This window comes from Cheilinus undulatus, linkage group 2 (genome assembly GCF_018320785.1).
Source record: "Cheilinus undulatus linkage group 2, ASM1832078v1, whole genome shotgun sequence".
In the NCBI taxonomy this organism is placed as follows: Eukaryota; Metazoa; Chordata; class Actinopteri; order Labriformes; family Labridae; genus Cheilinus; species Cheilinus undulatus.
Genome location: NC_054866.1, coordinates 41,255,522 through 41,278,845, shown reverse-complemented (window position 1 = coordinate 41,278,845; position 23,324 = coordinate 41,255,522). Strand labels below are relative to the sequence as shown.

At 38.7% G+C, this 23,324-nt stretch overlaps 2 protein-coding genes across 2 annotated transcripts in view; one reads left to right on the top strand and one right to left on the bottom strand.

The window, feature by feature from the left end:
* Positions 1-23,324, bottom strand: part of nbeab (neurobeachin b) — a 333,968-nt gene that overhangs the window by 80,433 nt on the left and 230,211 nt on the right. The window contains exons 40-41 of the mRNA XM_041798435.1: positions 10,083-10,229; positions 3,166-3,302 (exon numbers count right to left, since the gene is read on the bottom strand). Of these exons, the coding sequence (XP_041654369.1) occupies positions 3,166-3,302; positions 10,083-10,229 (284 nt within the window). The remainder of the gene's footprint in view (positions 1-3,165; positions 3,303-10,082; positions 10,230-23,324) is intronic.
* mab21l1 (mab-21-like 1) lies at positions 231-2,516 on the top strand. Its single transcript, XM_041811192.1, has one exon. The coding sequence runs from the start codon at positions 604-606 to the stop codon at positions 1,681-1,683; it is 1,080 nt and encodes a 359-aa protein (XP_041667126.1). The 5' UTR covers positions 231-603; the 3' UTR covers positions 1,684-2,516.

Genomic DNA, 23,324 nt, shown 5'->3' with positions numbered 1-23,324 from the left:
GGATTTTTTTTCTTCCATCCAAAGGCGTAGGTGTACTTCGGCTCCTCGATATACTACCACTACTACCTGTACTTTTTACTTGTATATAACAGCCACGGATGAATTTGTTTTCCATAAACTGGGAAGCGGTGACGCATCGGACAGCGATTGGACACCTTGGTTTCAACTCCTCCCTTATAATAAAGAGTGTGTGTCTCTGTTGTAAAACACAGCAACACCGGGCGGCTGCGTCAGGAGGGCACATTCCACTCTGCACAATTACGCGGACTCCAAACTGGCACAGTGAGCAGAGACAAACCGAAAGGCTTTTTTTTTTTTTAATCAGATGCTGAAATGGACTTTTAATCAGGTCGTCCTGATACATTGGAGGACTTGGTTCGAGCACTTTATTGCAGTTTCCGCTACAACAGCTGTGAATGTTGTGATCTGATTTTTACGCATGTGCTCTGAGCACAGCTCTGAATAGTTGTCTTATAAATAGACACTTTTTTCTTTCTAAATAGCTTTCTTTCTTCTCTAAAATTGGCTCCCGTACAAACAGCCGCGTTGGATCCCTCGGCTTATTGCGAGACTCCGGTGTATAACCCGGATCTCTGCCCTAATATGATAGCCGCCCAGGCGAAACTGGTGTACCACCTCAACAAATACTATAACGAGAAATGTCAGTCTCGAAAAGCCGCCATCTCCAAGACCATCCGGGAGGTGTGCAAGGTGGTATCGGATGTCCTGAAGGAGGTCGAGGTGCAGGAGCCCCGCTTCATCAGCTCTCTCAGCGAGATGGATAATCGTTTCGAGGGACTGGAGGTCATTTCCCCCACCGAGTTCGAGGTTGTGCTCTATCTGAATCAGATGGGAGTATTCAACTTTGTGGATGACGGCTCTCTCCCGGGCTGCGCCGTCCTCAAGCTCAGCGACGGCCGCAAGAGAAGCATGTCTCTCTGGGTTGAATTCATCACAGCCTCCGGTTACCTCTCCGCGCGCAAGATCCGCTCGAGATTTCAGACACTGGTGGCGCAGGCAGTGGATAAATGCAGCTACAGAGATGTTGTCAAAATGGTCGCTGACACAAGTGAGGTGAAGTTGCGCATTAGAGACAGATATGTGGTGCAAATCACGCCGGCTTTCAAGTGCACTGGGATCTGGCCACGCAGCGCTGCGCACTGGCCTCTCCCTCACATCCCCTGGCCGGGACCTAACCGAGTGGCTGAAGTCAAAGCGGAAGGTTTCAATCTTTTATCCAAAGAGTGCTACTCCCTGAACGGCAAGCAGAGCTCGGCAGAGAGCGACGCCTGGGTCTTGCAGTTCGCCGAGGCCGAGAATCGGCTCCTGCTGGGCGGGTGCAGGAAGAAATGCTTGTCAGTCCTCAAAGCCTTACGAGACCGGCACCTCGAACTGCCTGGCCAGCCTCTCAACAACTACCACATGAAAACTTTGGTTTCCTACGAGTGTGAGAAGCATCCCAGGGAGTCAGACTGGGATGAGAACTGCCTCGGAGACCGCCTCAACGGGATACTATTGCAGCTTATTTCATGTTTGCAGTGCAGAAGGTGCCCGCATTATTTCCTGCCCAATTTAGACCTGTTTCAAGGAAAACCTCACTCTGCTCTAGAAAACGCAGCCAAACAGACTTGGCGACTGGCAAGAGAAATACTGACCAACCCCAAAAGCTTGGAGAAACTCTGAGGTAAAGCTGTTAGTTAACATTTGTGGTAAAGAGGCCTAACGAGCTCAGAAACGGACTCCAAATATTGCCAAACAATTTGAAAAGTCTCCTAAAATGTGACTGTCCTCTGTTGTTGAATCTATTTTGGCCAAGCCTGTTTAAAGATGATTTTTTTATTAAAGAGAGTTCAGATTGCCATCAGCCCCGTGCGCCCTTTGACGCTCTTCAATTTACATTGAAATGATTGGCCACCATTAATCCAGGAGGCCATGTCTCTCCGTGCCACTAAATCTACATTTTCTTAAATGCTTTAAAATAAAGCCCCGAGACAAACTTTGGAAAAACTAAAAACACACATCTGTACATTTTATACTGTAAATACATTCATAGATTGTGATTCAAGTGGTCTGGAATTGTGAATGTTGTTCTGTGACACGTAAATAGGATCCACCTGTTTAAATCTACTTCTGAACTTTTTCTTTATCTGCTAGAAACGTTTTTTTTTTTTTATTTATACTTGCATCCGTGGTAGTCTGATTCATCTGTTTCAATGGACATTGTCTCCGTTTTGAAAGTTTACATTTTGATGGTAGGCGTGCATCACATTTGTTACATTGAAAACATTCCATCGGTTTACTTGAATTTTTATTTAAAGTACTCGAACATTTTTTGGTTGTTGTTTCTTTACCATGCTTAGGCCTACATGATAAAAATGACAAATGATAACATATATATAGTATATAAATATATTACAGTTTAAATGAAAAAAAAAATGCACTTGAAATACACTGGATTATAACATCTGTGATCTGATTTTTTTTATTTCTGTCTTTGATCTAATTTAAAGAGCTAATAAAACGAGCTGTTTTATATTTGTGTCCCACTATGATTTTATTACATGTGTTTCTGACAGCTGTGATGTAGGCCTAACGACATGTCATTAGAATAATATCACGGATATTTCATTTCAGGGGCAGCAGCTAGTCTGAAGGATTTTTATGCTTTGCAAAAAGGTTAAATTCCTGGTAGTGGATGAATAGTTTTATACAATGCTTTCGAAAATTATAAAACAAAAAAAGCGTCATTTTTTAATTTTTAATGGGATAAAAATTTGATTTAAGGCTTTAGAGATCGTTTAAGTTTGTCCAAAGATTGTGGGCACACCGTCTCCTCCTGTTTGATCGCTGATGGCTGGCCTTAATTGCTTTTTTTTTTCCTAAAAGTAGTATTGCAAATTAAAATTCACACGATAAGCAGCCGTGTATTTAAATAATAGTTGCAACATGAGGCTTTAAAATAAAAAAAAAATTAAATAAAAGTGCGACGCTCCCCTCTCAAAGCATCAGTTAACCCACGTCTTTATCTGGGCTTCATCATTTGCGTAATTACGCATTTTTTCTATAAAGAAACATTTTTTTTTTTCCCAAGGGAAAAAAACACACAGAGCTGTCAGAAGCCAAACTGGCCACTTTAAACTGCACACTTTCGTGCAGGTTACTTACCTTTGGGTCGACCCTCTTGAAGGCAGGGTCATCCTCGTCCACCTCGAAGTAGATCTCTGTGGTGGTGATGGACAGAGTCCCGCGTGCCACTAGGACCGGAGCCACAAGCTGGGCCGGGCTGCTTAGGACCACCGGGCCTAAAGATTGCACGGGAGGGGCGACCACAAAAACCCAATCAGTAACATGTAAAAAATTATACTCAATCTATAAATATTATAACAGAATAATAGAAGGTGACTGGCGCGTTTACGGTGAAATTACGCACGTGATTACACCTGGATTAAGCGGCCTGTTTACATTCAACTGTACCGATTCAAGCATTTACGCCAAGCTCATAAATACGAGGGGATTAGAAAAAGCCTAATTTAAAACGTTAAAATATTACGCAGTTTTACAGCTCAGTCAAAGTCCTGATTTTATTACAGATCCAAGCACAAACCAAAGGCGTCTAAACGCATTCTAGTCACTGGATCACACATTGTCATGAACATATAATACAGTTTATTCATCAGACATGTAAATAGACTATAAAAGGTGTCATAAAAATAGTCCTTATATTACTGTTGAAAACAAACAAACAAACTTGGAAAGCATTACGCATAAAAAACCGTCCAGAAAAAAATAGCCTGCACATAAATATCACCATGATGCATTTAAATAACATGTTTAATATGTGAATTGTCATAAGTGATATTTAGCGTTTCCTTAAAAGGACAGCACATAGCCTTATCCTAAAATTAAAAAAAAAACACACACACACACACACAATGCTCGGGGGAAGCATTCACACTTTAAGTTTTCCCCTCTGTTCCATATAATTGTGCAGAAAGTGAAGCCGGGTTTGTGACCCCGCCAGCTGATAGAGATCACATCTTTATTTCAGTCTCCTCCTCCCTCCTTCTCTTCCTCTGCTTCATCCTCCATGTTCTCAGATCAGTGTCGCTGTGGAGCACCGTTACACTCATTTGTCTGCTGCTCTCGACCGAAAGCTCTCCAAATCAGGATATTTATCGATCCCTTAAACTCCAAAGAGCCACTTTAATGTCTCATCAATCTTAATCTGCGTTCCTCAGCCAATTATGGCCGATAGTGTTACAGGAATACAAGTGGATTTCGGTCTCAACTCCCAGAGCGCCCCTTCATCGCTCTTGCAGGCTGCACGGTGAAAGCGCCTCCCCGGATCTGTTCAGTGCGCTGCTCGGCTCCATTAACGGAGATCCTATCTGCTGATGCTATCTGCCCACAGATACACGGTGCTTACAAGCTGCATATGAGGAGTGAACACTATAGGCCTGTTTTACTGTTCCTAACTGTTATCTAAGATAAGGTTAGTGTATTTATGAAGAAGAGAGCAGCATTAAATCTCACTAGGAAGTGAAAGTATTTAGTAAAAGTATGATCATAATTAATATCCCTGCCAGTTGACCCTCTGTTTAGTAAAAGCTTTCACTGGATATAAAAAAGACGTACTTGTTATGTTTCCTACAGCCCCTAAATTCTAAGCCCTCTTACTGAAGTCAACACTTTTAGGGCTGATGTATTGTATTTTGGCCCTAAAGGGCTACACAAGTAAAAAGACACAATGCCTGCAGTATTAAGCCACAGCATCCACTGCTCATAGGGAGAAAGAGGATTAGGCTGTAATCCCCTCAGGGATCCTTCCATAATTAGGCTATATGGCATTAAAATGTTTACAGGAGAATAATGAAATTAAGGGCAAGTTAACCACGATGAGTGGAGTGTGTGCAGGCTAAGACTCTGAATAACACACTCCCAAGACTGAAAATGAAAATATTTGTAAAATGACAAGCCAATTACATAAAGTCTTATTTTGATAGTGGGAGAAAAAGATGAGCATTTTATTAGCCATAATCCATCAGCCTGACTGTGGTCTTTGATAAGGTCTAGTGTTTTTTGATGTTAAACACTTTCAGACATATAAATGTGGGTTAGGCTCATAAATGTTCATTATTAGAGAGGCTGATGTCGACTTACAGTACGTTAAAAACAGATGCAGGGATACACATGTGCACAGCTGCAGCTCTAACCTTCTGTATGCTCGGTATCCAAGTGAAGGGACTTGTTATTAATTTGTCAATGATGCACAGATAGTTTTACTCGCCTTGAATTTACTGTTTCAAATTTACAGCCGTTGCAATATCATATTTTCAAAATTAAGATCTCTGCATGCAATATTTAGATGAAAAAGACTAAGTAAATGTTAAATAAAATAATGCACTGCTACAGTGTTTTTGTTATAATGTCTACTGTTTGTATTGTCTGAATTAAAGAGACATTATAGACCTTTGAAAAAAAAGCTTGAAACTGAAACGTGAAAATATGAAAAACTGAACCCCATCTTTCTCTCCTTTTTCTTAGATTACTCACTCAGACATGTTACGCTGGTTTTACTCTAGCATAAATATGTCACCACTCAGGGGATCAGTATTGTGAATGAGGACTAAAGCTGAAACACAAAGGCTAATTTAAGGCTATGGTTGTGCCTGCTAAAACCACACTAGCTCAGTTCCTGTGTGCCAACAGAACACTGACATGTGAAAGACCTTGTGAGGCCTCTTCTTTCCTCTCACATGCTCATCTTAGAGTATCTATTTTCCTCCATTTGGTTGCAATGCGCACAGAAGAAAAGGGCGAATTTAGTGACGGTGCAGGCAAAGACGGCGTTTCAGATGTTTGCAGGGGGAGCAAAACTGATCATAGGTTCAGGAACCGCATCTCCCTGGGTCTTTGAGAGCAGGCGCCGCCCCTTTGGCAGCCGCGTCAGCCGGCACTGACCCAACGGCTGGCAGGAGGAGCTCAGTTGTTGACAAGGAGATGGTCCCAGATCTCTCATTAAGGCTGCTCATGCCTGAGATTAGATAGAGGCCAAACACAGACAGTGCATATTGGTAAAAACATTACTCCCATATTGTGCGAGACCGGGCTCCCCTACTGGCAAAAGTATGAACTCAGTTTTGAACCAACATAAGAAACACTCTTAAAGCCCTGAAAGAATTATTTTTAAATTGATTCCGTCTTTTAAAGTTTGGTTTATAATTTTTAACAGATTATCATGAAGGCATTGCAAAAATTCAATCTCAGCTTTTCTGTTATTAGTTCTCTCTTGAGAGAGTACGCTCTAATTGTGTTTCAGACTGCGCCATTCTCTTTTGATCATACAGCGTGGGGTTCATCTGACAGACATAAGTGTTTGGCTGCCTGCTGGCCCCAGGACAAAGAGGAGGGGCTGTCCTCCTCCTCTGAGATTCATCTGTGGGATCTTAGAGGGGATTTCGCAGCTCAGCAGTACCCTGGTTCAGCATGAACCTCACAAACTACGCCAGACAACTCGGGAATATGTATGAGGCTATGAAACTTAACTTATTATTCAACTGGCACCTGAAATTTTCCTCAGCATGTGCATTTATATGTTACTGTCAACCAGGGATGCACTATAGTGGATTTTAGCTGATATTCAATGAGCCAACATTTACAAATGCATTTGAGCCGATACCAATATCGATACCAATATTAGTATGTAAACGTAGTCCAGACCTTAAACTTCAGTCCTTGAAAAACTCTTCAAAGTTTAAGGATGGAAAAAGAAACAAACATCAGCTCTTAAAAAAACTTAAAAATTCAAAACAAGAAATTTAACAAATCGAGCACATAAGCGCTACCTCAGGCACTACCATAATTGAGAGATCAGCTGATCTCACGCAAGCCGTCATCAGCTGACAGCCAGCTGATTTGCTCTAAGCATGCTAGTGGCTAATCAAACTCAGGCTGCATTATGTAAGATGCGCTTGCCTGACGACACTACCACTCTCTCTGCAAATCCCTCTTGCAACCCTCCTCCATCCCAGCTCCTCCTTCGTCCTGCTTCTGACTCAAGCAATGTCATTCTGTTGTCATTGATGCCTGCTCTGATCTGGGGTTTTTTGCTGCTTGTCTCCCTGTCTCATACTTTTAACATAGACTCGGGGAAGGGTAGGAGGATCCCAGAACAGCCACAACGCCAAATATAAATAACAGCATAAGTGCTAATTAATAACTGCTAATAAAGCAATATTTGTAGCCGCAAATGTGTGTCTTGACAAAATAGTCTTGGCTGCACGAGAAATTCTGCAGCTGATGTAGGCCGATATTTAGTGCCAGTATATTGGTAGTAAATACCGGCAGAAATTTTCATATTGACTGATACTGATAGTTGACATTTAAAGGCTAACATACGCAGATACCAACATCATGTCCTTAATGTGCATTAGTGCAAGCCGGGGGTCCACATTTAACCAAAACTTTATACTGGGGGTCCTGGGGCTGGTCCAGGCCACTGAAGTCATTTTAAGCAGCCCTTCAAGAAGATTATTTTTGCTGAAATTTGACCCATGCAAGTTATTTAAAGGAAAAAAATCATGTAAATTTGATCATATTAGGATGAAATACACATATATCCCAATTTGTTCATCCCACCTCACGGTGTTGCATTTATCCTTCTTTATTTATATCTCCTCATTCCACTCCAGCATTTTAACAAACATTTCAGCACCGGACATATTTTTAGCCAGTTAACTAGACAGAATACTCTTCTGTTTAAAACAACAAAAAACAAAACGCTAACGCAAAGAACAGAGAGCTCAACAGGGAATGGACGGAGAAGTATGTGTGCTTATCTATTGTGTGCTTATTTATTTTATGCCTATTGGTAATTTGGTGTGCGAGGAATATAACTTGAGAAGGCATTTTAAGGCAACTCATGCTAGCTTTGAGAACTCTTAGCTTAGACTTTTGCCGCAACACCTCATGGCACCTTTTCTTTGCTTGTATAGAACAAAAGAGAGCTAAATCAGTATAACTACTAGTGGAAGGATTTTATGTGAAAGCCATTTACAACTGAAAAGATCATCTGCAAAGCTACGGATGAGAACATCCAAAACAGTTTGATTGATTGAAGCTTTAAATGTCATTAAACATACTGTATGTCATGCAATATCGCTCAGGCCCTTCATATGAGGTCCTTTATAGGAACTGGCCCTCATTCTAAACTAATTGAATAGCCCTGCTTTATATCAAGGTTTAGTAAAGACAACACTAAAAAGATCATTGAAATAATTTCACTTACAGGCTCTTTCAACAAAACTCACAATATTAAATTAATAATGCAATGCCATTACCAAATGGAGAAAACACTTCAAATGTCATGATTTTGTTTTTGTTTTGGGGTACAGTCCAGCTGGAATAAGTAAATCCTACAAAAATAGGATAATGTTTAACTTTTGACATAACATAAACAATTTTAAATGTGGTGTGCCAGCCCTTAAGCAAGATCCAGTACCAATGGCTCAGAGTTCTCTGGTTTCTCACCATTAGAAGACCAACTTTCATTTGTTTAATTATCATTGGAATATAAAAGATATGTAAGTGCTTACAGCTGCCAAGGCAAGGTATTTATTTTATATCGTACTAAAAAGCATACATCGTTTAGGCATCAAAGCAGTAACATAATCTGCTTATTTAAACCAGAAAGAATTGCAGGAGGTGTTAAGTGAAGATTTGGCTCAAAAGATGAGAACAAAGTGCAGCATACTTGAGCTACACTCAAAACTCAAGTGAACTCTGGATAACTTACCTTTTCAGAGCCATGCCAGTTACTTGAAAAGCAGCCAGGGGTTGGCTTGAAAGTTTGGCTCAGACACGGAGTGTGATGTCGGATAAATTACAAGATCTTTGGGCAACCTTTGCTTTGGCAGTAAATTTCACTAACGACTGAATTTAGCCAGACAAAGTATTGAGGTACTCTTATTGGTCACTGTAGAGAGAATGAGACTCCATGATTGAGCTGTTCCCTCTCTATATGAGAGGGTTTTTCATCAGATTGTTCAAGTTAGACATACTAAAAATTGTGTTAATTTAAAATAAGGGCACTAAGGTGCTGTAACACCAGATTCCCCGTATATCAGACTGCATTTGCATTGCAAAGTAGAATCATAAAGTAGTTAATTTACATGAATACTAATGATTTCTTGATTGATTTGGGAAACTATTGATAAGATGCACGTGTATGATCATGCGTGTTAGTGTTACGTTAGGACAGATCTGTTAAATGTAACATGAAGTTCATAAGATTTTAAGAAAATGTTTTCTCTAAGCGGCTTCTTTGATGTTTTGCCAGTATCATCATATGATTTTAACCAAGAACATCCTGGTAACAATACGTGCTAGCCTACAGGGGTCTGATTAAAAGCCAGCCACAGCCACAGTCAAACATCCATGAAACAACGAGGGCCTGTTAGTTTGTGAGTAACTATTACAGCAGTTTAACAACTACAACAGTGTCTTATTTTATACTGATTTTTAAAGTTGCCACTAAACTCCTGTTTTGGGTAAAATACTTCTGTAAAGGTAAGTCTCAGCAGATGGTGCTCATCATCAGGTTAAATCACAGTTTGGATTTATCATTTTTGGGGTGTTAGTTAACTTTTGGAGACTTGCCTCTGGAGATAAATACTCGAGGAAGGAAGGGTGCTGAAGAGATTCAAAATAAAATAGAGAGGGACACTTATCAGAGCCAAACAAAACAAAGCTGTCAAACTGCTGTCAAACAAAGAGACAAAGTCTATAACTTCAGAATTACACTGAATGAGCAGACACCAACATGTTGACTCATAAATTTATTAAAACTATTATTTTATAACCAGTAATTCTAATCTAATCAAGATTTCCCCTTTCAGTGGTATAGCTGCTGTATAAAGAGAATTTAAAACCCTTACATTGATCAAAAGTCCTTCTTTGATACACTCATTTTAATCATGTACACTTTTACTACAAGCTATTAAAGCGAAACAGATAAAAGACTGATGCTCCAGCAGTGCTGATTTTGACCTGGGGTTAATGGAGGTGCTAGTGTGCCGACTTACCACCCAGGTTGTCCATCTCTTTCTCCTGCAGCAGGCTGACGGCATCATCGTCTCCCTCCAGCAGCAGCTCTGTCTCAGGGTTCTGGCTGGCCACGGTTTGACTACGGAAGACCGTCTTAGATTTGACCCTCCTGTCCTCCTCAGTGCCTGTCAAAAGTAAAAGAAAATACACTAAATATTGTTCTACATGTTACCATGTATGGAGATGGCTGAAAAAATCCCTCTCTGCCTACTAAAGTTTTGGTAAACTTCTTTGCAGCAAAAAAGTACAAATCAAACCATCAATCAACAGAACCAAACGGATGAACTGCTGTATTCACTGACTATAAACCTCTCAGGAATGCCTTTTTCAAGGCAATATCAAACAGAAATGGGTAATATTTACCAAAATATGGCACAATCAATTCAATTCAAACAACTTAAAAAAAACCCTTAAGGGGCAGTTGGTTTTGGAGCATCTTGTGCATAAAAACAAAGATCACACAGATAGCAACAAGCTAAAAATATAAATGAACACTAATAAAAATAAGGCTGAGAAATGAATAAATAAACTGAGTTAGAACAACAAGGATCAGTCTGATAAAAGGATCAAACAGATCTGTGAGGGTAAAAAGGCTATGAGAAATATAAAACCAAGATCAGAGGTAGAAAAAAGTACAAGACTACTGTAGTCAAGTAAAAGTTCAGTTTCTTTGGTTAGAATGTACTTAAGTAAAAATAAAATGACTGATCTATAAATCCACTCAAGGGTAAAAAATATTTCAAGTTTACTCAAAGAACTGCAGAATGGGTAGCTACTTTTTTCTTGATGTGTTTTTAGGCTTTTAATGCCGTTATTCATAGAGGACAGTGGAGTCAGAAAGAATGAAAGAGTGGGAGAGACATGCGGAAAAGTAGCCACAGGCCGGACTTGAACGCCGGCCACCCATAAGACTAGACCATCTGCACCCCCTGACCCTCCTTTAGAATAAAGTGAAACATAACAGCTGTTTGTGGATGTAATGTGGAATCATTCTCTCTCTGTGCTGCTGATCATCACGTCAAACCCAAACACCTGGCCAGTTTAATGTCACTGACACATAGACTTCCTTGTTCTGACTTTAAGTTTTTATTTTTTTACTCAGTACATGATGCTTTTGAAAATGAAGAACAATACTTCCCCTAACACATACTCAAATACAAGTAAAATTACTGATTTCAAAGTGAACTAAAAAAGTACAAATACACAAAGAAAGCTACTCAGTTACAGTAATTTCAATAAATGTAAAAAGTTCCTTTCATAAGGCACAAACATAGGATGAGATGAGATGTGATTGGATAACTAAGATAGTATCTTCAAATCAAACTTAAAAATGTACTTTTACTCCCTGGCTTTCAGCTCTGCTTGAGAACGTGGCTTTTAAACCTTTCTGTTTTTATTGATCCATTTATGTCCTCCAGTTTTTACTTTTGTCCCGCGTCTGCGTTTTATTGTTTGTTTAATTGTTTTTAATTTTTAACTGTTTAGCACTTTGGTCAGCATTTTGCTGTTTTTAAATGTGCTTTATAAATAAATTTGGATTGGATAAGAATTTACTGAGCTCCCATTTGACAGACTTTAGTATTTACAACAGCTTATGGTAGAGGGAAAATATAAAGAGCAATATATAAAAACAGTAAATGGAAAAAGTGCACCTTCAATAATTAAATACGAGAAGAGAAAAGCAGCAATAACAGTGTTTAGATATTAAAATACATACACCTTCACTTGGGGATGACGCGAGACTAGATTTTAAGAAAAACACACACACAGAGTAAAGCATACTAATGTTATTAAGTGACTATATTACCAGATAAATGTAACACATCTGAAAATAATAATCCTATTAATAGTTTAATTTGCAGTTAAAGAGTGAGTAAATATTGTAAGCAAAACAAAATTAGTCCATTACCAGAGTAAGAGAAAAAAAGCAACAGCTCTAAATAAAACAATTAAAAAGATAAATTTGCACAAATATGTGTCTGAAAAAAAATGTTTTTTAAAAAGATGGAGAACGAGGTGCTGGTGATTGGGTCTCATCCTTTTTGCATTGCAGCCCCTACACTTGTATCTAAGGAAAGTTAAGCTCCCCTGGGATCCACACAAAAAAAGTGATACAATTCGGTCAAAAATAAATAACAGCATCTATTTTAACTGTTACATTGCTTAAACATTTGAATAAACCATTCATTAAGTGTCATATAATGATTTTAGTTAATTTTGGAAAATCTAATTTTGACAACCTCAGGGCCCCCCATGAGATCTCTGGCACCCACCTTAAGGGGTCCCAGACCCCAGGTTGGGAACCAGTGCTCTAAGCCAGCCTTTCTCAACCAGGCAAGCCTTCTAGTTTCATCAGGGACTCCTTCAAAATTTAAAATTTAACCAAGAATTACCATGAATATTTGCTATCCAAGTGTAAAAAATAATCAAAATTGTCTCATATAACTATTTCCTTAAACCATGACAGTGTTGCAGTCAGCGAATGTATTTCAGTAAGCACTGCACAAGAATCAAGCAATTTTTTTTTTAATTTTGTTCCTCGGGCGTGTTCTTATTCAGTGAAACTGACATTTTAATTGTTTAAAGAGATGCTTGAGAGATTTATCTTGTTAATTTTTATTTTACATAAATCCCCCAGCAGTCACAGGGATGTTTAATGTTTATTTTTTGTCAGCACATTTTTACTGGGGTGACTTGAGATCTTTCAAAATTTTAAAGGATACCTTGACAGAAAAAAGGTCAAAAAACACTGCTCTTTGCTGCTGGGTCCCAACCTGGGGTCTGGGACCCCCTTGTCTAGACCTTGTCTGCTTTGAGGCTGTCAAAACTGGATTTGTACATTAAAGTCATGATAAAATACTTATTAAAAACAGTAATACAACAGTCTTTTGGTATTAAAACACACACAGGCATATTTACTTGGGTTTTTATCAAGGAAATAATTAAAAACCTTGTTTTTTTAAACAAATGAGTCACTTTTTTCTTCACGTGGATCTGGGGGACACAGCTTTTCTTGGATACAAGCAGGGGGGTCCCTAGGGGAAAAAAGGGAAATTTATGGCTCCTTTCCAGGGTGTCATCCCCCACTGTCTGTCCCCAATTTCTGACTCTATCCCTCTATCTACTGTCTTATCGCTCGATAAAGGCCCAAGAGCCCCCAAAAGAATAATGAATAAATAAATAGTTAAATACCCTGAAAAATAGATGTACACTCATATGGGAAGTTTGAACATTAGTGAAAATGCAAAAATAACTGACCAAACCAGGCATCTAGACTACACTTCTGTAAATAACAGTAAGAGCTTACAGGTTTATTGTTGTTAAGTGTGTCTATTTCCATGTATTGTAATCAAAAGAATCCGTTGTTATTGAATATTCTAATGCAAAACATCAAGTGAAATATTGTAACAGCTTTTAACCACAGAGAGTCTCAACGTGAAAAGTACAATGAATGCAGGATGAACCTGATCTGAGATAATGTACTTGCCATGGCATATGAAAGAATGTCAGAGTACACATTCGTTCACTGAATACATTTCCCGTGGTTGAACATCAGAGGTGCTTCAGCTTTTATTTTTAGACAAGGTCAACAATGAAACACTACCTGTATCTTTAAAGACCAGCTGCTGAGTCGGGGGATACATCTCGAGCTCGTAGTCGATTAGAGATATCATTTGGAGCTTTTGGAGGCTTGACAAGAGTGAGACTGAACAGACAGCACAATTAGGAGGCTGCTTACACCAGGATTTCATCATATGGCTATAGCAGAGCACGCTCATTGACAAAGACGTGTTCATACATCCTGCAACACAAAGAGGCCTCACAACACATTTTTCAGCTTGAATCAGCCCATCTCCAACATGTGCCTGCCACACGGCTGCTCACAGCGTTTATGTGAATTTGTCTTTATGAAGTCCACTGTAGGAAATAATCTGAGAAAAAAGTTGCATGTGTGAAAGAAGGAACACATATCAAGAAATGGGAGGTGGCTGACACCCGTCTGACATGTTTCCTTTCAGCACCGTTCTTAATTCGCCTCTCCCTCCCCTGAGGAACATGTACCTTGTCTTGAAGAGGTCACATTTGACTGTTGTCAACACTGCTACTGAGAAAAAAGTCTGCTTCCTGCTCTGTCTCATATCTGGAGTGCTTTCATCAGAGGGAGGGAAGAAGTCTGTGCCTTTCGGAAATGAATTCTGTGTAATGTTAAAGGCAAAAGCCAGCCAGCGGTCAGAGATCAAAGCAGAAAGAGTGAAACTTAAAACTGTAATTCTGTAAACCGTCATTATGCTTGCAGTAAATGAGGGAAAGCTCAGAAGAGAGACTGCTTTTCTGACCGGCAGGACTGTACGGGGAAGACTAGACCAAATAAACCACGCTGATTTCTACACGCAAATGACCAACATCGACTTCTGTGGGGGTGCGGGGGGGGCTCAGAGCCGGGTAAAGGATCTGCGTTATCCACAATGCAATTCTGCTTTCACAGAAAAAGTAACGTGGTTATAAATAAGGAGAAATGAAGAGCTATGACATGAAGGAGAAAATGTGCTGACATGTGAAGTGATCTTCTCATGAGTGATAGCCCGAACACTCGGAGACATTCTTACATCGAAGTGTGTCTGTGAAAAGTAGCCACCATTTGTCACTATTACAGGACGTGCTGTGCAGACATACAGGAGGACTTATTAGAAACACTGTCATGTGTTCAACCCTGAACACTTAATGGCAAAAATAGGAGAATGAAGCTTGAGTTTCTGATAAAATTTAGAGCAATAACCAGTAATAATAAAGATCAGAAGAAACCTGCAGGCCGGAGAAGATACAGACGTGTTTGTATCCACAAAGAAACTAAAGACTTTTTAGTTCTTTAATTTTAGGGTATGAGCAGCTGACAGTTCTCTTTATTTATATTTTATCACCCTTGTATTCAAAATTTGTGATCCTGGAAACAAGACCATTTGGTTGGGCATCAGGACCCACCACCATTTCCTTATGAGAAATCGAGACCCAAATTCTTCAAGATGTTACAGTTTGGATCCAAAAATGAACAAAACTTGATTGAACAAAGGCAGGACAGAAGAAATGTGTTCAAAAAGGTAATTATTAAAGAAGGCAAACATGCATATATTTCCTTAAAGATTTATTTTTGGGGCATTTTGCCTTTATTACAGAGAGAGGATGGTGAATACAGATGGAAACAGGGATGAGAGAGTGGGACATGCAGGAAAAGCGTCACAGGCAAGACTTAAACTGGGGCCGCCTGCGTACATGGGGGTGTGACCTAACTGCTAGGCCATCTGCACCCCAATACATTTTATTTTACTCAAACAGCATGGAAATTTGGCAATTTCTCAAGGACTTTTCTAATTATCAAGGGAAAACCACTTTTATAATCCTGGAAAAGGAGATACAGCAGTTGAAATCTTGAGGAAAAGACCTAAATTTACTCTTTATTACTGGATAACCTAAAAAAAAGAATGGATATACTGTATGTCCACTTATGGCTTTTGTGCATTATTGACTCTTTGGAATCAGCTTCGCAATCAAGAGGCTAGTTCAGTGGTTTTCATTGCTGACTTTGGTACAGGAGATTTGGGGTTCATCTGGGGATTTATGCATGATCAGTATCCAGTGTGGACCCTTCGGCAAGGTCTTTAACGGCATGAACACCTTTGTCTCAGATATAGTCTTTTTTAAAAGCATCTGCTAAAAGATAGTGTAACATTAGACTGGTGTTAAGACTGATAGGTGGATTGGTGCAGGATCTGCAGAACTGCATATGTTGTATGCCGGTCAATCTTCATTCCAACCCTCACTTATGATCATGAGCTTTAAGTAATGACCTGAAAGATGGGGTTTTGGGTTCAAACAGTCAAAATCGGACATCCAAGGCAGCCCGAAGAAGAGCTGCTGCTCCCTTGTCTCAAAAGGAGCCGATTGAGGTGGTTCGGGCATCTGATTAGGAAGCCTCTTGACCGCCTCCCTGTGAGGGTCTTCCGGGCATGCCCAACTGGGAAGAGACCCTGAGTGAGCCCAGGACTTGCTAGTGAAATTATATATCTCATCTGGCCCGGGAAAACCTCGGAATCCCTTGGGAAGTGCTGGAAAATGTCACTGGGGAGAGGGATGTCTGGGCTGACTTGCTTAGCCTGCTGCCACCATGACCAGGCCCAGGACAAGTGGAAGAAAATGGATGGATTGATGGATAAATATCTAACTTTAGAGCTATGTCTATAAACAATTAGATTATGACTTAAACTGATAAAAATGACAATTAAACCTACCAATAACGAGTAAAGTATATAGTAATGCTTTGATAATGTAAAGCGTCACCAAATAACTCTGCTTATAGATGCTGGTTTATGTATTTTTAGATGCTTTACTAATGCTATATAGTGTGATGTTATTATAAAACATTACCCAAAAAATAAAACAAATACAAACAATGCAAGTACAACTGTATGTTTGACTTCAAGAAAGCAAAACTTTTGACATTTGTAAAGTGAAATATTTTAGTGTCATAACATCAATTTCTTATTAGAATGATAAAACTTATATAAATTTGAAAAAAAAAAGTAAGGGAAATCACCTATGCAGTTTATAATCTCATAATCAAGTATTATCAACCAGCATTCATTGAAATAACCGTACAATGTGAGCAGTTTATCAAACTTGTTACATACCTATCAGCCCCTCACAGCAGTTTTAGGCCATGTTGACTCTTAGGAGGCAGAGCCATGAGAGGCCATGTGAGGCACGGTGAGGCCATGATCAGCGATCTCACAGGTCCTCTCCTTCTGTTACTGAGCTTAAAGTATGTCAGACAGCATGAACTGCAGTTGGCAAAGTATATCACAAATTACAGTGACCCTGCTGGGTGACGACTCTCAGGCTGATGGAGACCTGCTCACTTTGATTATGAATGACGTCCCTTCAACACAGATCTGACTCCTAAAGAAGTTCTATCACTCATGCAATATGAAATTTAAAAAAAGACAAACTATATAGGGACACCTTTGGTGGACTTTTGAAAACTCATTAGTGAAATACGTCCAAGTAAAACTTTCACTTTGATTTCAAGAGATAAGAGAGAGTTTACATGAACTTACTGATATGATTATGTTCTGTCATTGCTGAAGTTCTGTGTTGGTCTTTACAAAACACCTCCACAGCCATACAAATGAACCAAAACTTTTAAAATACACTTAAGAAACGCATTTTAAATGCACTGTTTGGAACAAAGACATTTTCAGACAACATGTCAAAGCTTTTTTACTTTCTATTGGGGATTATATAATTAGTGAAACAGGTTAACACACTGTAAGAGATCATACTAATTTTAGGTCAGGAGAAAAAATCTTCATGTTTTGATAGAATAACCAGGGAGATCATTTTTACTGCAATATTTTCAAAGAATTTTAAGTTTGAATGTTTTTCAAGTTACTGTAACTAATTTTGAGTAAGCTAAACCCAAGCAAATATATCTTCATCCTTGTTACAAACGCCCAAATTGGAAACATGGTGCCCAGTTGTAGCACTATTCAGCATGGTATAGATAAGACCTGAAAGGCCTAAACAACTCTTGAATCAACTATAAAACAGCTGCCAAAGTGTTTCATGTATAGTGCAACGCTGGAGAGTTTGTGGCATTGGCCTTTCATTTTTATGGCCTCTGCAGAGCCAGCAAGCATGAATTTGTCTGAGTCTCCTATGTATTATACACCCAGGCTCAAACACGCTTCACTGCCACTCCTCAAAAAGAAATCCCCGCCATCATGTTTCACTTAAGTTTACACTAACGTGCATGGGTACTTCTTTATAGTAAGAAAAAATACAGTTTCACAAATGTTTGGGGTAATTCAATATATACGACTATAAATAAAACACAAATACCTTTAGCTGCTCGCTTTAACGGGTTTTCATGAAGTGGTCTGATCAGCTAAGAAAGACCTGGATGATGCTGGAAAGAATGAATTCTTTCGGACGTCAGGGAAAATTCAATAACTTGGGCAACATTTTTGAAACAGCTTAAGACACACATCGATGTAAAACCCTTTCTAAACAAAGACTCGGAGAAGAAGCTTTAACTCTTGAGCTTTTGCAGGAATTATTCTGTTTTATGTCTCATTCTGTCACATCTCTGCAAATAACATGCATAAGCAGAAGCCCCAGATGCATAGCTTATTTACTTTATTATCTCATACTGTACATCAGTGTTATGTGCAGTCATTCAAACTACCATATAACGTGAGCTCTAAACGTGTTGTAAATATATGTCTTCCGTTTCCATGACTCTATCTGTTTGAGATCCTGCCCTCCTACGCTCCCTCTCCACGGGCTCCACATTCCACATACAGAGAAAAAGTGCTGTCCATGGGATTGCATTACTGCTATGGCGATGCAATTCTGCCCTCTGTCTCTTCACTTTTAATCTACTCTGCACTGAGAGATGAAATGAGCGGAGGAAAAATGACAGCTTCATACTTCCTGTGATGCAAGCCATCCGTTCTGCAGTGTATGTGTTTTGAGACTTTAAAAGTAAATATTATCACTTTGATGTAGGGGAGTTTATACGGTGCAGACGCTTCCTCTTCGCATGATCTTTATTCAATATCCTGGGACGTGCGGTGCGTGTCTACTGTGCTGCCAGAGGTTACAAACAACCATCAAAATATTTACACCACTGTCTGATAGTCCTCACATCCTGACCGGAGGATTTGCATGTTAGTAAATGCTCTAATGTCCTTTGTCACAGTTTAATATGGGTGCGATACAGCTGGAGAGGGTTAAAATCCCATCATGAGGCCGCTGCAGTAAAGAGCTATAAAGATCTAGAGCCCAGGGCAATCAGCTCGGAGAGGAGCTGCTCACCTGAAAATGAGACAGCAAGGACACCCGGAGGTAAAACACCCCGTTAAACACTTGGATCAATATTAACGTGACTTCCATTTCATGCTTGCCCAATTCCAATCACCTAACAATATACTCTGATGCTGGGCCGTGGCTGGCTGTAACAGGGCAGGTTATTACAGGCACAGGGCAGAGACAGAAAGTGCTGGCTAAGCTGTCAATGCTGCTAATAGACAATGAGGCCGAGTTTAACCTCCCTTCACACATTCATGGATGTGCTCTCTCTCACACACTCACACACGCTGCAATAAAGTGATTTAAAAGCTTAAATACATGATGCATGTGTTTTGCAGCTTATCCTGTAACGAAAGTTTCCTTGAGAAAAATGTGCTCTTGTTTTAGAAAGCTTACTGAAATTTTCTTTAATGCATCTTTTTTCAACAGGGGTGCTGTGGCACCCTGGGGTGCCTTCTGGCATCATCAGGGGTGCCATCAAAATACTTAATATTATTAATATTAGAATTATCATGAATATGCAGACCATTATATATCCCTGCATAAATAATAAAAATGGTCTCATATGATCCTTAAATCAGTGTAGGGGTCATGCAGTTTTTTCAGTTAGGAAGGGCTTCATGTAGGGAGAAATGCATCAAAGTGTGTTTTTTAGGTCTACACAACCACCCCGTTTTCCATCCTGGGCATTTAAATAGTTTTACAAGAGTGCTTTAGAGCTGTATCTGTAACACTTAATCTCAATGGGCCCTAATTACCTGGTAATTTTATAGTTGTAAGTGTTATTATCTAGTAAGGGTAAATAAAGAATATTACTACCTTATTCTTGAGGAATTACAACAATTAAACAGGACAATTACAACAATTACAACAGGAATTAAAACAAATAATTGAGGGCTTGCCCTCATTTACAATGACGTCATGCAAATAAAGGAATAAAATGCATGATAAACAAAAAATATTTTAAAATATGTTTAAAATATAAAAGCACTGTAATGCGTTAAAGAAAGACATAAAGTTGATCATAAAGAAAAAAGTTCTTTGATTTTTAAAGTACACTATAATGAGTGATAATAACATTTAAAAAGTTGGTATTTACAAGTAACAAATCGGAAATATGGTAATACTAAGGACGTATGTACCTAGTAATAATGTATTAATTTTCATGTAATTCCTTTTAATATTGTGGCAATTCTATGGTGATTAGGTAGTATTTTACTCTAACCCAAAACCTAACCCTAACCTTTGCTTTTACCCTAAATCTAACTCTATCCTTCGCGTTTACCCTAAATTTAACCCTACCCTTCGCTTTTACCCTAAATCTAACCCATACCCTGCATTTTACCCGAAGCCTTACCCTAAAAAATTACTTTAACGTTATTCAGGAAGGTCTTAATCTAGTGGTCCAAAATAAAGAAATTATCTGGGATTTGTCAAGCAGCGATGTGTATAGAAAATTATCTTATTTCTAAGATAATACTTGGTAAAATACCACCTAATTTCCAGAGAACTGCCACAGTATCATGAGGGCTAAGGTTAGGGTAAAATACCACCTTATTACCAAAGAACTGCCATAATAGTATACAGAATTACTTGATAATACCGTTACTAGGTAAATACTTCCTTAATGTTACAGAGTTATTCAGTAAAATACCAACTTATTATTAGGTAATTACCACCTTGTTCAATAACAGATAATTACACTTATTACTTTAAAATGACTAGATAATTAAACCCACTAAAATAAAGTGCCACCAATTTAATTCTATGACTTCGATTACGACATAAATCTTTTGGCAGTTATAAGGATTAAATTGCTGTTTTTTTAAATTACCTTCTGACATGAGCGACTTAATATTTTCAATATGTTTAAAGTGCCTTGACAAAAAAAAGTTGAGAAACACTGATGTAAAGAATCTAATACAATCATAGAGGGTAGAGCATTGAATTATAGCTCTTAAACTGTCATATTTAAATTTGTTTAAAAAAATACTGTCATTGTCAAATTAAGACTTGTTAAAATAATTGGTCAAGCAATCCCTCTTGCATTTTTTTCAATAATGAATAAGCCACTTTGATGGTAATATCATTAGAAATGTCTGTGATCCAACTTCTAGAATAAGAAAATTCTTCACATCACAGCAGAAAATTGCATGACAGTAAGATGCTGTCAGGAACCATGCAGGCAACTCACTCTCTAAAGTGTTACTGTGAAAAAAAGAAAAAACTTTCCTCTTCACTTTCATTTCCCCCCAGTGAGCGTGTAAGACTGACGTTTACTGTGAACACAACAGTGTAACTTTGCCCTCGTCAAACTCAGGACGGTGCTGAGCATAAATTGTCATTTCTTGCTGTCAAAACAGAAACTATGTATTCAATTTGGACAACTTACTGGTTCTTCGATAGTCCCAGATTTTAAAGCTTTAGTAATGACTCTCCAGGGCCAACTCAAACAAGCCCCTGTTTTTTTTTTTTTTTTACCCTGGAGCCTATGCAGCAGGGAGCCTACTAAAAAGTTCTATAGCGTCCCTGTCAAATGTGGGAAAAAAAGTCTGGATGTTATTACTGATAGATTCCCAACCTCTGAGCCTGTGCATCAGGGTTATCTGCTACAGACAGGTCCTATCTTTAATACCATAATAATAAAGAGTGAGTATTCATTATGGAAAATAAAAAAATAAATTGTCATTGCACATTTAAAACAAAAACTGCCAACTGTCACTGCCAACGAATGCTATTGAAGCTCTGCAAAGAACAAAAGATCCCTCTTATTTTAACTCAAAACAAAACCTGGCCTCCGCTGTGCAACCACATCAAAGCACGCTGGAAAAAGCCTGAAAGTGCAGCTCACCTCTCGTGGAGAGCAAGAGGGCCATCCGACCGCAGGCGATCCCTTTCACTTGACAAGTTTATACATTATTCCGCTCATTAAAACCACCGCATGCCAGCAGGACTTCAACAAGTCTTCAGTCAACTACACAGGAGTATTAATGTCAAACAAAACAAATGGTTTTAAGGCATAATCTAGCGATCAGGACTTAAAAAAAAACCCATGATATGTATTTGTAGTTTAGTCTTGAAGACATCAGTCACTTCAGGAGAAGTAGATGGAACTATGGATGTGGATGGATTTAACTGCTTCAGTAACAACCTCTTCCACACTTTGAAAAAAACCCCATTAAAAATAAGCTACCAATGATGAGCTGTATACAGGAACGAGTGGCCTATGATGCAACATTAAAGTAATGTTTGGTTAAAGAGTAAAGAAAAAAAAAGGTTTATTTTGAGCAACAAAAAGTTGTAAGATCCCTCGGCTTAGAAGACTTAATATTTTCTGCTCCTTATAAAAGATTAAAAGACAAGTCAGTCTTTTCACAACAAAATAGCACACTACTATACTTCATATATATGACTGCAGCCTTCACAAGTCAAAGAAGCTCCCTCAGGGGTGTTTTTGATTTTTCTTATTAAACTGAACTGAAGTGAACTGAATGAAAATTGAATTAATCTCAATAACAACAACGGTGAGCAAAAGAATCAGAACTAAAATGACAAAAAAAAAAGAAAGAAAATACAAGTAAATATCAAACCAAATAGTTGCAACAAACTGAAAAGGCGTTTGCTGAATCCAAATCTTATCATTTTTACATTAATCAATTATTAGGAGCTCAGAATCAGAATTTGAAAAGTAAGGCTTCTTTTTTGTAGAAATGTAGATGAAAGGAAGATTGTCCAGATTTATTTTGTTTGTCTTTGTGATCCACAGCTTTCCTGATATGTACAGTTTACTTGTAGTTAGTGTTGATGCAAGTCAACATAGTTTATATGCAAGTGATCCAAATTTCTTTAAAGCCTCTCTGCTTTTAAAGGTGGATTAAAAGGGTGAAAGCTATGCTTTCTTCTTTAGCTCTCCTCTCTACGTTATCAACACAACACCAAAAACAGCAAAATTAGCTCATACCTAAAAAATAATGGAACTGCCACAAACTCTAAAGCAGACGGTGCAATTACAGCATGTGTATCTCACATAGGCCACCTGCAGCCGGGACAGCAGCTGGCATGTGTTTTTCTACAGAACTGCCATGATCTTCATGCTGTAGCCGTGGCAGAGCTAGAGCTGAGCAGCCAGATGACATACTAAGCCGAGCCAACGGTTTGGTTCCAGTGACTCGACACTATGACTGCAAGAGGTCAGAGAATACTGTGCTGCTCTAAGTCTGCAGTTATTTGAAAGGAAATCCCAACCATTATGTAAAGCCTGTTTTCTGTTAAGTGAAAAGGCACTTACTCTGTTAATTTCAGAGTCGATAACAATCGCCATTGTGATGTTATAAAGTTTTGCTCTGCTATTCAAT

Excerpts from the sequence above, each read along its gene's own strand:
- mab21l1 (XM_041811192.1), top strand. The coding sequence starts at position 604 with ATGATAGCCGCCCAGGCGAAACTGGTGTACCACCTCAACAAATACTAT.